This window comes from Dreissena polymorpha, chromosome 7 (assembly GCF_020536995.1).
Source record: "Dreissena polymorpha isolate Duluth1 chromosome 7, UMN_Dpol_1.0, whole genome shotgun sequence".
Classification (NCBI taxonomy): Eukaryota; Metazoa; Mollusca; class Bivalvia; order Myida; family Dreissenidae; genus Dreissena; species Dreissena polymorpha.
In genome coordinates, this window is record NC_068361.1 from 108300944 (window position 1) to 108318223 (window position 17280).

Here is a 17280-nt window from a genome sequence, read left to right on the forward strand (position 1 = left end):
AAAACAAGCCCACAATTCGCTACGATTTATCACATTTATTGAATCAAAAGACTCGTGAAGTCTACCATTCAGTTACGACACTTGTACGATTGAGTTACGACGAATCGTGGGTTTCACTTTAAGTCTAGGGAATAGGGTGGCAACTTCACTGCGATGTGTAAGAATGTACTGCGACTGTACTACGAACGATGCAGATTGGTCACGACTTAGCTAGGACCGCACAGAACGCACCCATGAGTTAGGCGCCGATATCTTTTGATATTGATCTAAATGGCGAGAATCTTATCGGGCTCGCAACTCACTCAGGGTGAACTCGTGAGAGTCTTGACAAAGTTGTAGCTGATTCGTAGACAAATCATGTGATAACCAATTTCCCGATTGAGTCACGAATTACCAACGATTCCATTACGACGCCCAAGAACGCACTGCAACGCTGTTACGAGTCAACTGCAATAAAATTCAGTCTTGGAGGTCCTGGCCAAATTTTTAACACATTTAAAATCTGGCCACGATTTTTCGAGAGCTCACGAGTTGCAAGAATCACTTACTATGGGCCCACGAGTAGCTACGAATGAGTTAGGACCTTCGCAGATTGAGCTACAAATGTCTCCGACCTCAAAATATTGGAAATCGGGACAAATCGTGGGGAATCAGGTCGTAGTGGAATACCCCTTTTACAGATAAAGTGTTTGTTGTGTCTTGGTCCATAAAGTTTTGGGAAAGATACGGGCCTTGGACTTAATAATTTTCTGATGTGAGGCTTCAAAGCACTGTAGGGAGCATTGTGTTTCACATACATTTCTTCTTTTTTTCATAGGATTTCCTAACTATAATTAAATTAACCTATGATTTTTAAAGCTATTAAAATGATGACAGAACAAGTTTCTTTGATTTTAAGAAAAAATCAGTCTCCTAATGCTTTTCAGAAACCAATTTGCAAATATCTACTGCAAATTTTTTTAATATTTTCTTTTTTTCCTATTGTAAAGAGAAAAATATATAAAAGTTTTGAAGTGATGTTTAAATACATCATATCTGACTTGGTAGCATTTAAAACATAAGAAATACTGAAAAGTTTACTGACATCACATTCCTAAAAAGTGAACATTGGCATATATGATTTGAGCTCAAAACATATTTAAAAATATGATTTGACTGTTTGAAAAAGATATTCCATCATTTTATTCAAGCTTGAGGGTAAATGGTAATATGTGTCTTGTTCTGAGAAAACTGGGCATAATGCATGTGCGTAAAGTGTCGTCCCAGATTAGCCCGTGCAGTCCGCACAGGCTAATCAGGGACAACACTTTTCGCTTAAACTAGATTTTCGGTAAAAAGGGACTTCCTTTAAACGGAAAATACCATTTAAGCGGAAAGTGTTGTCCCTGATTAGCCTGTGCGGACTGCACAGGCTAATCTGGGACGACACTTTACGCACATGCATTATGACCAGCTTTCACAGAACAAGACACATATATTTAAGAGGAAATTCCACTTTTGCCAAACAAACCGTACCGTGAACAGTCAGGTAATTTTTTGTATCAATTATGGTAACCACAAGCTTTAGCATTAAACAATAGCAATTCATAGAATCACAGTATACATATTCATAATGATTGTTTAACCAGAGTCAAAATCATTCCAACTCCAGGTGTCAAATGATGTTTAAAGACTTGTATAGTAAATGTTGCTTTTGTTAACATCTCTGAAACAACAAGACACAGGTTTTTGTTTAAACCTATTTATTTAAGCTTGATTGCGTAGAAAGCCTCAGGCTTAAAGAACACTCTCGAGTCCGTTTCCTGGGCCTATAACCAGTACTGGTGTCTTTTGGGGAATATCTAGAGAACGCTTTCCGAGTGGGGATCGAACACGTGATCACCCAAACGCTAGGCGGAACACCTTTTACCATTACGCAACAGCGAATTTCAGAAAAGGGTTTGATATTTGATGCGATAAATTGTATAGTTTTCCTCTTCTAAATATGTTCAAATCATGCCCCTGGGATTAAAATTAATCATTCTCCAATAGTGTCATTATAAATGAGACTTACATAGTAAATAAATTTTCAAATCTTATTCTCTGAAACCACAAGGTTTAGGGGGTTTAGTATTTGGTGTTCGACATCGTATTGTAGTCCTCTACAAGGTTTGTTCAAATCATGAACCTGGAGTCAAAGTTGATCCCGTGCATGGGTTTACTTCTTTTTTTTAATTATATACTTAAGTCAATATTCTGACTCAACTGCACAGAAATAATTCCCGTATTATGCTACTCGCTAGATTTCCTATTCCGTATTACCATACTAGACGGACTACTTTTAATAACGTCACTTTGAATGCAGAAAATTATAAGAGCATTCTTGGTTAATTATGGACTCTTAAACTCATTGTTTTAGTTAAATGATTCAAAGTTGTATATAATAAAAGGAATATTACGCTAGTCAATTGTTACAAGTGTTTGTATTAGTCTTGTGGCTTGCCCTGTTTCCTATCACACTCGAGGCTTCGCCTATTGTGAGATACGTCATCACACAAGCCACTCGACTGATTCAAACATATGGAACAATTGAGTAGCCTAATTTTCTGTATGTATGTTTATAGAAAAGACTGTATTGTTCTAATATTGTCTCAGACAGCATTAAGTATCTGTCATACATAGTAAAATTCCTTGATAAAAACTACAGTTATTACACAAATATCACAAAATCTACACATGACAGGTTTTTTTTCATGTCACAGGTGAGCAACCTTGGGCATTCAGGCCCTCTTGTATTTATAATGAATTATCAACAAATACATATGTGCTTTATCAGAAGAAAAAACGGAACAACCAAACATAACCCATTTATGCCTCGCGGCTAGAAAAAAGGCCTTGGCAAACAGCGTAGACCCAGATGAGACACCGCATGATGTGGCGTCTCATCAGGATCTGCGCTCTTTGCTTAAAGGAATTTCTGTAAGAAATATTATAAATATAGAAGTAAATATGCTAGACATCCCTAATTTTGGAAATAAATTGATCCAATTTAGAAGGATGGGAGAGTCCACTAAGCATAAATGGGTTCAACAAATAATTTACACATAAAAAACAAACCTGTGACACCTGTTTCAGGGTCTGGTGAATCAATGATTTATGGTGTCATTTCAAGCACTGACTGGTCAGAAATATGGTGTAAATAATTCTTGTAAACAGAAACAAAAACTTCTAAGAACAATGCCTTCAAATGTTCATGCTATACCACAGTGTTGCTTTCTTTGCATGCCAGTTTGCAGACATCATAGTGGATGTTGCATTTCTGGCGTGGCCTGGAATAGGTTTGACAATCCTGGCAACATCTTTTTTGCAATGGGCAAAACACCCCACAAATAACTTTTTTCCCTGGCCCACTCTTAAAAGTTTGATGAAGATGTGGCTCTTTTGATTGATAATGATAACTCATATAAAAGGGGCCTTTTCACAGATTTTGGCATGTTTTGAAGTTTGTCATTAAATGCTTTATATTGATAAATGTAAACATTGTATCTAAAAAGCTCCAGTAAAAAATAAAAAATAAAATTTAAAAAAGAAAATAAAGTAACCCGCAGCAGGGTGCGAACCACTGACCCCTTGAGTCTCTGAGTAAAAGTCTACCATTTAGACCACTTGGCCGGCCGTCCTCACACAATCAGCGATGTATTTTATACTCTATATAAGCAATCCTCGTAGTTTCACAAAATATAACAACAACAACAGAACTCTCCAAATTATTCAATCGTTTCGCGTTGCAACGCTTTATAATTTTCAGGGTTTTAAATCGTCAAAAGATGCATATAATGGCTATTAGAGCATGGTAAATGTTCTGTTTTACTGTTTCCTCACAAATATCATAACTAAAACGAAAATTTGCGAATCTGAAACAACTTTTCGCAATTTTTTCAATTTACCAAAGCGCGAAAAGGCTTTAACAGAGTATTCAAAGTGGTTTATAAACCCCTAGATATAAATTGCATGTGGTTAGTTTACCGCATGATTTGAAACAGGTTTAACTCTGGAGTGGACACTTTTATCTTTAATTTAGGGCAATTCAGGTTTGTTATGTTTTGCAAATTTGCCAGGTCAGTTCTGAACGGAACATTGGTACAAACGCTGAAGAGAACTTTTAAAAATTGAATTAATCAATAAATCAGAGGATTTGTAACTTCCCATTTCAGAAGCGGGGTTGTTAATTGAACATCAAGGTTCACCCTATGTTCAGAAAATGGTTTGTCCCTGTGTTATCAGCAATACTTTAAGCCTCCTATTACATGACAATCTCCATGACAATCGATTTTGTACTTCAGTTTGGGTTAAAACACAGTTGTGGACATTACAACTTGTTTAATTCAGCTATTTCAAGGTTGAAGTTTTGTAGAGGGTTTTAAATATTTACCAAAACTGTTTGTGTCTGCATAAGTTATAATTCTAATAAGAGGGAAGGGATCATTATGATAGTGAATACATACTAGATTTTCAAATTGAAGGACTGTTAACAATATCTATTTCAAAATGTCAACTTCTGTAGGTTCAGTTCATAAAAGTTCAGATTTAGTGAAGGACTATGTTTGTGACCCTTGCGAAAGTAAAACTATTGAAGAAAGTGCTGACTATTTTTGTGTTACATGTATAAAGTTTTTCTGTCAAAATTGCATTTCTCAACATGATCAATTATATGCAAATCATTCCAAATATGGGAGAGGAGAAACACATAAATGGCCTCTGCCAACGACAATGGAAGATTTGCTACTGAAATGTGATGTCCACAAGGTCAACAAACTGACAATGTTCTGCCAGGATCACAGTCAGCTGTGTTGCACTGATTGTGCTTTTATGAATCACAGGTAAGTTGACACAGTCATGTTAATAATTGAAAAAAAAACACCAATCTTAAACTAACAAAGCTAGCCCATTCACAATTCTTTCAAAATCTCAACCATATCAATTTGTATAATTTGAATAAATCTATGATTGGTGCATAAAATGGGTCAGCCTTGTTTGTAACTTTGCATTAGTGGGTATTTCCAAAGTCTAGCGCAATCTTTATTGTTCGTGAGTTACACGTATTAAGGTTATAAAAAGCTGGCTGCTTTTACTGGAATCAATGAAATATCTGTCTTTATGCATTATTCAGCCGCATTTCACATTTTTTAGCTCAGCTGTTTTCGAAGAAAACCAGAGGTATTGTCATAGCTAGCTCGTCGTCCGCTGTCCGCCGTAGTCGTCGTGCTAAAACCTTAACATTGACTCTAAAATTAAAGTGCTTCCACCTACAACTTTGAATCTTCATATGTAGATGCACCTTGATGAGTTCTACATGCCACACCCAATTTTGGGTCACTAGGTCAAAGGTCAAGGTCACTGTGACCTCTTAAAAAAAAAAAATCTGACAAGCTTTCACAGCCGAGCGTGGCACCCGTTATGCGGTGCTCTTGTTTATATATTATTTCAACATTTAATGTAAACAAAGTTATATCCTTGATTTTTTGTAATGTTTGAAAACATTATTGATAGATATCAATCAATTAATAATGTAGATTGGGGCATACATGTATAATGTTTGTCATGCATAATCTTTAATCAATAAGATGTTTCAAATAAGTGGACACCATTGCTCACAGTTTCTATTTAAATATTGTTATTTAAACTTTAACTATGTAGTACACTTAAGTTTTTAATTTTCCTACAGTCAAGTTTTAAATTAAGACTTAAAATGTTTTTATCCCCACGCTTTTTGAAAAGCGTGGGGATATTGTGGTTATCTCCGCCGTCCGTCTTTCCACTATCTCCTCCTACACTATAAGCACTAAAACCTTGAAACTTACACACATGGTAGCTATGAGTATATGTGCGACCCTGCACTATTTTGAATTTTGATCTGACCCCTTGGTCAAAAGTTATGGGGGTTCGGGTGGGGCCAGGTCTGAGATTTTCACTCATTTTGTTATTTTATGTTCTTTAATATTGGCCATAACTTTTGCAATATTGAAGATAGCAACTTGATATTTGGCATGCATGTGTATCACATGGAGCTGCACATTTTGAGTGGTGAAAGGTCAAGGTCATCTTTCAAGGTCAAAGGTCAAACAAACAAATCCAAGGGAAGTAATAAGCTTTAAAGGGAGGTAATTAATGGACCTGCCAAATGATAATTAAAAAAAAAATTAATCAAAGCGGTGCAGAAGGGGGCATTGTGTTCTGACAAACACTTGTCTTGTTTAATGTTATTTTACATTAACTTCTTCATTTCTACACCGATTTACTTCCAATTGATACTGAACATCTCTTATGACAATACAGACAATCTCAACTATGCATGGCCCCATTTCCAACCCTGGGGCGCTCCCTGGGTCAAACATGCCACGTGGGGATACACGTCGGCCTCTGCGGCGCCATTTCTAGTTTAAGACATGGCCTGTTTTGATTATGTTTTTTTAATCCATTACATTTTAAATAATAATAATAATAATAATATTTGTATTTATTTATTTTATTTTAGTTAAGGAATTTAATTCTCGTTAATGATTCTTAAGGTAATTATGATTCATGTTGCTTTTTCAGACAGTGCACTGATGTGGCTCTTATTTCTGATACAATCAAAAAGATGTCAGTGGATATGCAACAGTTGTCAAACAGTCTTCAAAATATTTTATGATGAATTTAATACGTTTTAAAGTAAACAAGAGGCCATCATTCAGTCTGTGGAGGTATCATGGAGTGAAAAACTGCAAGAAATTAAAGACCTTCGAAAGAAATTAAATGCTGCTTTGGATGCACTTGAAAATACAACCTTGAAAGAACTGGATGAAATGAGGACCACACTGCAAAGCTCTCTCAAGAAAGATGTTGACAACTGCAGCAGGCTGAAGGATGAACTGAAACAACTCAGTGAAGCTGTAAATGTCCTTTGTAATAAGAGCAAGAAAGAAATTGAGTTCATAGCCAGCAGAAAATGTATGGACAAAATAAACAAGTCAGCATCATACCTGAAAGATTAACAAATAAAGTTGCAGAGTTCAATAATATTTAAGGCAAACACTGACATTGAGAAGTACCTGTCTCAACCGGCAGGTCTAGGAAGGATTAAAGAGATAATTCCAGACCAGATTTTAACTGTGGATAGCAAATCTGAGTTTATGATAAGCATACCGAGTGACACAAATGATACTTGCTTCATCGGTGGCATTTGCAGCCTGCCCAGTGGCCAGGTCATTGTTATAGATCAAAATAACAAAAGAGTGAAGCTGTTGGACCAGCATTACACTCTGTCCAGTCACTGTAATTTGTCAGGCGATCCTTGGGACATTTGCAAAATAACATCCAATGAGGTGGCTGTAACTGTTTATAAATATGTGCAGTTTATCTCTGTGACCAATGGGCAACTGGTGAATGTAAGGAAGTTCCAGTTACCGCATGAAGCTGTAGGTATTGCCTACCATCAAGGAGCATTGTATGTCACTTCTTACAATGCCCTGTACCACTTCACTCTGAAGGGATCACTTGTGAAAAAACTCTACGAGGATGGCATTAAATCTATTTCAAATACAGGTAAATGTTTGTTTGTTTTGTAATATAAATAAAGGATTATCTTCGTTGTTTAACACTTATGAAAACTTTTGTAATAAGTTTTGAAAACAAAAATAAGATAAGAGCAATTATGGTATTACATATATAATTATCCTGATTAACTGATTTATAAGAAACCTATAGATATTCTGACTGAAATACTGGTGTATTTATTGTATGAAAAAAAAGATAACCAGAGTGGAATCTGTATCTCACAGTGTAAAATCATTTGCTTATAGAAAAACCCAGACTTTTTAATGATGATATAAATGGACAGAATCACATCATAATGATATAATGACATTGTGATAGCATGTATATACATGTATTCGCATAGTTCCATTATAGTTTTATGTTTATGTTCAAAATTTATAAATCATTTGTTGCATTTGTGAGTTATTATGTTGTTTTTCATTGTAATTAGGTAATTAGTAATTGGATTTTTTCACGGCTGGTGGGTTCCAATCGTTCATATCACACTTGTTGATTGTATGGAATTATAATCCCATCACCTTGTGGGTTTTTGAATCACAATGTCACTTAATCAATTTATGCTACGCAAATTAAACCATCGGAACACCTATGTATAAAATGTTCAATGTTTTACAGTGTTTAAATGTGCAGTGAGTCCTGATGGGGACAGGATCTATGTCACCAACTGCAAAATGCACAAGCTCATCACTCTGGCTTCAGATGGCACCGTGATATCCACCTTCACGGACGATGAACTTCAAAAACCATGGGGTATCCATGTCACACCTGCAGGACAAGTGCTTGTCTGCGGATGCAACTCAAATACTGTCATACAGGTGGATCGGCAGGGGAAAAAGAAACTGGCAACTCTAGAATCAAACAAAGATGGAGTACGCCAGCCAGTGTCTGTCTGTTACAACAACAAGACTGACCAGATCATTGTGGGACTACATAATAACAATAAAATCAATGTTATGGAATTGCCATAGGTCTTCCATTGGAAAAAATTATATGAATACGGTTTTAGATGTTTTTTCCATGTTTTCTATGAATGGTTCATTTAGTAATAGAAATGTTATCTAGGTTGAGAGAAAAAGCTATTGATATAGTTTGTCTTTTGTTAAATAATTATTTTTTTTATTTAAATGTGTTGTTCTTATGCTTTAAAGATCGTTTAAAACAAGCAAGCATGACAACGTGGGAGCAGTGGTCTAATGGTAGGACGCTGGCTTAGGGATCAAGAGGTCCCAGGTTTGAATCCCGCCCTAACCACTGGAATTTCCTTGAGCAAGAAATGAATCACACATCTGCTCAACACCACCCAGGTGTATAAATGGGTATCTGTGGAAGAAATAAGCCAATGTGCCATGGCTGTATACTGCGTCAATATGTTAACGGACGACTTATGACCCAGTGATCAGGGAACAACTGTAAAGCACCTTTGAAGGCACATCTGAGTATGAAAAAGGGCGCTATGTAAATGTTGTATAAACAAAAAACCTATCTTTATGTATTATGTTGATACTGATTAGTTCTACTGTCTGGCTCCATTTTATATATTGTTTGTCAAGAAGTAAATATTACAGTTGATATATGTTGCTGTCTTTTATACTCAGGGGTGCAGCCAGTGTTAACAAACGGCAGTAGGTCTGAACATGAACAGGACAACCTGTTTGGAAAAATGTTGTAGTATTGTAAACTTTATATATCATGCTGTTTCGATTGATGTACTTACAGTACATTTAAGCATCTATTCCGCATTATATTCCATGAGGTATGGACCATATTTAAAATAATTGGATGCTAAAGAGAATGTTGTGAGAAGTTGCAGGCAAAATGATGTTAAACTGTTGATGTATGATGTTGGACAAGTTAGGTTATTGTTTATCGCACAACAAAGGCCTTGATGTGATGTGCAATAAAGTCACAAAAATCTGCACCAAACTGGATTTAGTTATGATTCAACCAGTTAATTTCACACAAGTTGTGGGTGAGCACCTAGCTGTTCACAAACAGCTAATTAGGATGTGCATGATTTGATTGGTCCATATATAGCAGAATAGTGACAACAGTCAGATCAGAACTTGCAAAACGCTTATGAAAATTGCAAGCGCTGAATAAACATGATGAGACAATAAGGAATGGTGTCCACATTGATTGGAAAGTTAAGGTACAGTGGAGCAGCTTTGCTAAAACTGTCTTTGGAAGCGTACACTGAAATTCAATTGAAGATGCAGTACATAACTTATTATTTGGAAGATTTTGTTTTTTTGAATTCGATAAAATGTTATGATCACCAGGAAGCATTGCTTTGACATTTAAACTTCTTTAGGCTTACAATTTTGGTTTAAATACAGCTTACTGACATATGTTACCTCTTAAATGATAGAAGCAGGGTCTAACTTAAGTGGATGCACGCTTTCCAATTGTGGGATATAATTTGTGAGAGCAACTAATTTAAAAGAGTTGGTAGCTCGTAGGGCAAGTCATTTATCATACATAGTGACTTTTCTTTTGCATCTTTCTTCTGCTATTACTTATAATCTCTGTGTTAATATCAATGTTTATCAATTATTTGTAAAAAAATTTTAGTTTTGCATTTAGCAAAAATCTGTGTTCTGTTTGGAAGTGTGTCCAACATGGCAGGCATTATGTAACAATCCAAATGTCAGAAGGCAAATATTTTAAGGATTAAGGAATGTAACACAACATTTTGATTTTCTTTTATGTTTAGCTCACCTGTCACGAAGTGACATGGTGAGATTATGTGACCGTGTGATGTCCTACGTCCGTTGTGTGTGTGTGTGTGTGTTCGTCCGTCAACAATTTTTTTGTGTAGACAGTAGAGGTTACAGTTTTCATCTAATCTTAATGAAATTTGGTCAGAATATTTATCTTGATGAAATCTGGGTTGGGAATGTATTTGGGTCATCTGGGGTCAAAAACTAGGTCACTAGGTTAAAAACTAGGTCACTAGGTAAAATAATAGAAAAAACTTGTGTAGACAATAGAGGTCGCAGTTTTCATCCAATCTTTATGAAATTTGGTCAGAATGTTTATCTTGATGAAATCTGGGTTGGGATTGTATTTGGGTCATCTGGGGTCAAAATTCAGGTCACTAGGTCAAATAATAGAAAAATCTTGTGTAGACAACAGGGGTGGCAGTTTTCATTCAATATTTATGAAATTTCGTAAGAATGTTTAATCTTGATGAAATCTGGGTTGGGATTGTATTTGGGTCATCTGTGGTCAAAAACTAGGTCACTAGGTCAAATAATAGAAAAACCTTGTGTAGACAATAGAGGTCACAGTTTTCATCCAATCTTTTTGAAATTTGGTCAGAATGTTATGCTTGTCTTGATGAAATCTGGGTTGGGATTGTATTTGGGTCATCTGGGGTCAAAAACTTGGTCACTAGGTCAAATAATAGAAAAACCTTGTGTAGACAATAGAGGTCACAGTTTTCATCCAATCTTTATAAAATTTGATCAAAATGTTTATCTTGATGAAATCTGGGTTGGGATTGTATTTGGATCACCTGGGGTCAAAAATTAGGTTAATAGGTCAAATATTAGAAAAACCTTGTGTAGACAATAGAGGTCACAGGTTTCATCCAATCTTTATGAAATTTGGTCAGAATGTTTATCTTGATAAAATCTGGGTTGGGAGTGTATTTGGGTCATCTTGGGTTTAAAACTAGGTCACTAGGTCAAATAAAAAAAAACATGTGTAAACAATAGAGGTCACAGTTTTCATCCAATCTTTATGAAATTTGGTCAGAATGCTGATCTTGATAAAATCTGGATTGGGATTGTATTTGGGTCATCTTGGGTCAGAAACTAGGTCACTAGGTCAAATCATAGAAAACCCTTGTGTAGACAATAGAGGTCACAGTTTTCATCAGATCTTAATTAAATATTGTCAGAATGTTTGTCTTGTTAAAATCTGTGTTGGGATTGAATTTGGGTCATCTTGGGTCAAAAACTAGGTCACTAGGTCAAATAAAAAAAAATAATTTGTAGACAGTAGAGGTCACCGTTTTCATTCAAACGTAATTAAATTTAACCAGAATGTAAATCTTGATGAAATCTGGGTTGGGATTGTATTTGGGTCATCTGTGGTCAAAAACTAGGTCACTAGTTCAAATCATAGAAACACCTTGTGTAGACAATAGAGGTCATAGTTTTCATCTGATCTTAATGAAGTATTTTCAGAATGTTTATCTTGATAATATCTGATATTGGATGGTATATGGGTCATCTGGGGTAAAAAATTAGGTCACCGGGCCAATTCTAGTAAAACCTTGTGTAGATGAATGAGGTCACAGTTTTCATCACGTCTTAATGACATTTTTGTCAGAATGTATTAATTAATGAAATCTTTCTTGAGATTGTATATGGGTCTGATAGAATTTAAGTTGATGTAGCAAGGTTAGTCAGTTGAGCGATTCAGAGCCATCACGGCCCTCTTGTTTTAATATTTGGCCTATTGTTATGGTATTCTAAATCCGAAATCAAAGTTAAAGAAACATTTACTGAACAATTAAAGATTCTCAGACATTTCAAGTTGGCCAATCTTTTTTTCACCCCATTTTTGGAACGTTTTTTTACTTAATTATCATATATAAACATAAATATTGATCAAGCTAGAATTATATGGTTTTTATTTATACATAAGTGCATTAACGGTATATATGTGTTTATGATACTAAATAATTATTAAGGTTAAATAATTGGACTAAAGAAAATATTTAAAAACAAACAAGTGTAGTTATCAATCCTCAACTAAAAAACACTTCTAGTTATAAGTCATTTTTGAATGATTGATAAAACATTTTGAAGGAAAAAATATCTTGTTGAAGATTATAAAAATATCTAAGTTTTGACGCAAAAAATTATTGTTCTTCAAACAAGTAAAGAAAATTATGAAAACAAAAGTGTGACACATGTTTCCAAGTCTAATGAATCAATGTTCTATGACATCACTTCAATCACTGACTGGTCAGAAATGGGATGTAATTAATTCTCGTTAACAGAAACAAACATTTAAAAAAATGTGAATTAAACATTAAAAACCTTTATTAAATTAACTTTTGCAACATTTAATAAGGTGTTTTCATCTACAATATAGGATAAATATAGGATGTTTTTATTGACAACATTAACAGATGTTCAGAATATGGAATGTGGCTCGTGTTGGCAAAATTGCACAGTTCCCATGTATAAATCAACAGGAAATGTCTTGTTTGTGACGTGCTGTAGTATTTCTTGCAAACACAGCGTTTTTTCTTCATCCGCTATGTTGTCATCAGTTGACATTGCTTCGTCTTCATCTAGTTGCTCAACATGAGACAGACCTACATTTTGTTTTGTTTTGTTCAGTGTTGTGCGCAGATGCTGCATATAATTCTAATGGTGCATGGCATCACCCGGATCAACAATCGCATCACTCGATGATTGTTGAGAGTTTATGCTGGTCTTTCTGAACATTTTCTTTAAATTTGAGAGCTACAGTACAGAGGTGTATGCTTTGCAAGCCAATTTGCTAAGCTCAGAGTGGATTTTGCATTTGTGCTGTAACTTGTAATAGATTATGCAATCCATGGGTTTTGGATATGTGTGGGAAACACAATCGGTTGTTAATAAACCATTGTTCTTGCATAATTATGCTCAACGATTGAAGGATATTTTTGTACAGCAGTGGGTAGAAAAGTGTAATAGTGCCCCTAAACTTAAAACATACCATGGATTTAAAAGTAACTTTGATTTTGAGGTATATTTTAAAAAATTAACAATTCGTAAGTTTCGAAATACCTATGTATGTTTTCGAATTTCTTCCCATAAGCTCATGATTGAAAAGGGCCGCTATTTGGACAGGGACCAAAGGTCCCGTCCTTTTTGCAAAACTGATATTGAAAATGAATTTCATTTTCTATTAATATGCACAACATACTTAGACCTCTGAGAAAGGTATATACCAATTAAGTATTTTTCACCTGCTACTATAAATAGATTTAATATAATCATGAGCTCCCGGGAAGAAAAGGTGATCAGGGGTACTGCTATGTTCTTGTATTTTGCTTTTGAAAGAAGAAATGAGTTACTAAATAGCAGCTAATTAATTATTAATAGCTGTACCATTACGCTACGTCTAGCGCGATTTCTGCCCAGAACCACACTCCCACTGTGGACAATTTTTCGAGGGCGTGGAAAATCACCGCGATTGGAAGGTGTTTCTATCAAAATAGATTGCGTCGACAGTGGCTGAACACCGTGGGCGTTATCAGGAAATCGACCTCACGGTGGACCACCATGATTGCGGTGGTCCACCACGGCCTCAGTGGTTCGAGGCAAAATACAGGTTAATGTGAATTAACATGTATATTTCGATATTGCAGACCGTATAATTTTTGCAAAGTTCTAGAATGTTTTGTTACATTTGTATGTACATTAATTTTGTATACATTGTAACTTGATTGTAACTTGATTGTTAACAATCGTCATTATTTTCTATTGTTTACCCTCGTTCCAGAATTATTTGACATGTCGTACATCGAGCATGATGTACTTTATGTTTTGTTTCTACAGTTTCTGTGTGAAGATTTACTTGTTGTTTATTTTAAGAATTGTTTGTTTTTGTTAACATTTCGGAAATGCTTTCTTGTTTGTGCAAGTATAGCTTGCCAATAATTACATATCAACATGTAACGTGTAATTTGATTCTAACTATTTTAGTGACTCCCATGTAGAGTTGATAATTACTTTATTTATTATAAAAGATTTGTTAATTGGTAATGAGTTCCTGTGAATGTCAAATTAAAGTTTCTTTACTTACCAATTAACCTTATTTATATCAAAATATATCGCCGTCTTATCGAGTAGATGAGAGTGTGAATATTTGTTTTGATTGTAATAGAAAATACAGACAGAAGTGAGAAGATGCGTTCAAATACCATCTGTTGTGTTATGTGTAAATAAATGTAAACAACAAATTCTCCATTTTATTTGATATAGTAAATTCATGTAGACATCAAATTTCTCCATTTTAGTCGATATCGTAAATGGATGTAGACATCCCATTGCCCATCATTATTTCGTAAGAAAACCCGCGTTTTATTTGTATTGTAATACGGCACATGTACAATAAATAGAAATACATATACATGTATAACAAAATCAAATTTATAACATAATCAGTATTTAAAGGCACTACTGTGGTGGTCCACCACGATCGCGGTGGTCCACAGATAGATCAATTTCCTGTAACGCAGAGACTGACACCGCAATTCGCCACAGCGAAATCACCGTGTTCAACGGTGTATCGTGGTGAGATAGTAATTGTCCACTCTGGGCTGAATCACAGTGATGCGATGTGGATGGCAGAAATTGCGCTAGACATAGTGTATATATGTATGTTTGCTTATACTTTGTATACTTCGAAATTTTGTTGCTATACGATGTTATTTTTACTTGCAAGGGCCGGAGGCCATATAGCAATAAACATTGAAACTTGAAACTTGAATCCTGGCTACTTTTGTTTGTAAAAGGCTGAAAACCCTTAATCTATGGGCTCTAAAATATAGTAGCTTTGTAGAAGAAAAAAATGAAATTCCTTTGCTCAGTCCTATTAGTTCAATTAAGGATGCTATTGTTAATTCATTGTTATTTCTTAACTCATATTAACTTGAAAATCTGTTTATCTGAGATGAAGATGAGTGTTCAATTTGATTTAGAAAAGCACAGATTAAACTTAATGGGGTGAGTTGACAGGTTTAACTCAGGAGTGGACACTTTTATCTTAAATTAAAGGCAATTTAAGGTTCTTAATGTCTCCAAGTTTATAAGCAGTTCTGAACAGAACATTTTGTGAAACTGTATGTGCAACTGTGATTAATCAATACACGTTAAGGTTTATCATAAATCATAAGCGTGCTTGGTATCTGAGTATCATGTTTCACCCTATTTTCAGAAAATGGTTTGTCTCTGTTCTATCAGCGAAACCTTAAGCCAGCTAATATATACATGGTCTTTGTGTATCTCGACTGTGGACTTTGTACTTCAGTGTTCATTTAAATAAGGTTGTGAGTGTAAACAACTTGTATAAATAATTTTTTGCAAGATTTAAGTTAAGTAGAGGGTTTAACATAGTGAGTTACTGACAACTGTGTGTTTCTTCATAAATATACATTTTATTTGCAGGGAAGGGATTATAGCACATACATAGCTTGTCAATAAAATATCATTTTACAACTTCTACTTAAAAATGGCAACTTCTGTAGGTTCAGTTCATAACAGTTCAGATTTAGTGAAGGACTATGTTTGTGAAGCCTGCGAATGCAAAAATATTAAAGAAATTGCTGATTATTTTTGTGAAATTTGTAGGAAGTTTTTCTGTGGAAAATGCATTTATCAACATGATCAGTTATATGTGAATCATTCCAAATATGGAAGGGAAGAAACAAATAAATGGCCTCTCACAAAGCAAATAGAGGATTTGCTTCTTAAATGTGATGTCCACAAGGAGAAGAAACTGAAAATGTTTTGCCAGGACCACAGTCAACTGTGTTGCACTGATTGTGCTTTTCTGAATCACAGGTAAGTTGGAAACAGTCATGCACTAAATGGGGAAAACCAATCTCAGACAGTACAAACACAGATGGCCCATTTAAATTCTTACACAATCGCATCAATATCATAAGTTTTAATTTGCATGTATCTGCCATTGCTGCATAAATGGGTCACTCATGTTTTTCCTTTTTTGCATTAGTGGGTATTTCCAGCTCAATATGGGATAAGTCTTTGGATTGTATGTTATTGAGGTTATAGAAAGTTGGCTGCGCTCTCTGGAATCAATCAAATATTTTATGTTATTTTTTTCAGCTACACATCACAGTTGTTTTATGCATTGATCAGTTATTTTAAACAATGTTTAATAAGTCATTGTTGCAATGTTTGAAGACATAATTTATAGACATCTAGATTACACAATGTGGCATGAATTGTTAGTTAAGCATAATCATTAATCAATTAGACTTTTTTTATTGATAGCAGATGTTATTGTTCCCTTTTCTTACATTTATTGTCAAAATCTTATTTATAAAACCTTCGTTCTCTGTTCTGACATAATTGTTTAATTTCATTTAAGAACACATTTTTAATTTAGACAGAAAATGTTTGTCAAGACAACGCCGATTTTGAAAATTATAAATTGGACATCTTTTAAAAATTTAATGATGCTTGTGGTAATTATGATTCATGTTGCTCTTTTTCAGACAGTGCATCAATGTGGCTCTGATTTCTGATTCTGTCAAAAACATTTCAGTGGATATGCAACAGTTGTCAAACAATCTTCATACTATTCTTGATGACATCAATATGTCACAAAAAACAAAAGAGGCCAGGATTCAGTCTGTGGAGGTATCATGGAGTGAAAAACTGCAAGAAATCCGAGAGCATAGAAAGAAATTAAATGCTGCTTTGGATGAACTAGAAAACGCAACCTTGAAAGAACTGGATGAAATTAGAACCACATTGCAAACTGCTCTCAAGAGAGATGTTGACAACTGCAACAGACTGAAGGATGAGCTGAAACAACTCAGTGAAACTGTAAATGTCCTTTGTGATAAGAGTAAGAAAGATGTTGAATTCATAGCTAGCAGAAAATGTCTGGACAAAATAAACGAGTCTGAGTCATATCTGAAAGAGAACCATATGAAGTTGCAGAGTT

The 17280-nt window shown here is 34.8% G+C and overlaps 2 protein-coding genes across 3 annotated transcripts in view; both read left to right on the forward strand.

Annotated features, from left to right (window-relative positions):
* Positions 1-17280, forward strand: part of LOC127837292 (coiled-coil domain-containing protein 18-like) — a 90316-nt gene that overhangs the window by 43473 nt on the left and 29563 nt on the right. The window lies entirely within an intron of this gene.
* LOC127837293 (uncharacterized) lies at positions 4416-10317 on the forward strand. Its single transcript, XM_052364207.1, has 3 exons — positions 4416-4859; positions 6577-7563; positions 8191-10317. Exons 2-3 carry the CDS (start codon positions 7152-7154, stop codon positions 8541-8543), a joined length of 765 nt encoding a protein of 254 aa, XP_052220167.1. The 5' UTR covers positions 4416-4859; positions 6577-7151; the 3' UTR covers positions 8544-10317.

Excerpts from the sequence above, each read along its gene's own strand:
- LOC127837293 (XM_052364207.1), top strand. The coding sequence starts at position 7,152 with ATGATAAGCATACCGAGTGACACAAATGATACTTGCTTCATCGGTGGC. Across the intron at positions 7,564-8,190 it reads TAAATCTATTTCAAATACAG|TGTTTAAATGTGCAGTGAGT; the intron begins GTAAATGTTTGT and ends AATGTTTTACAG.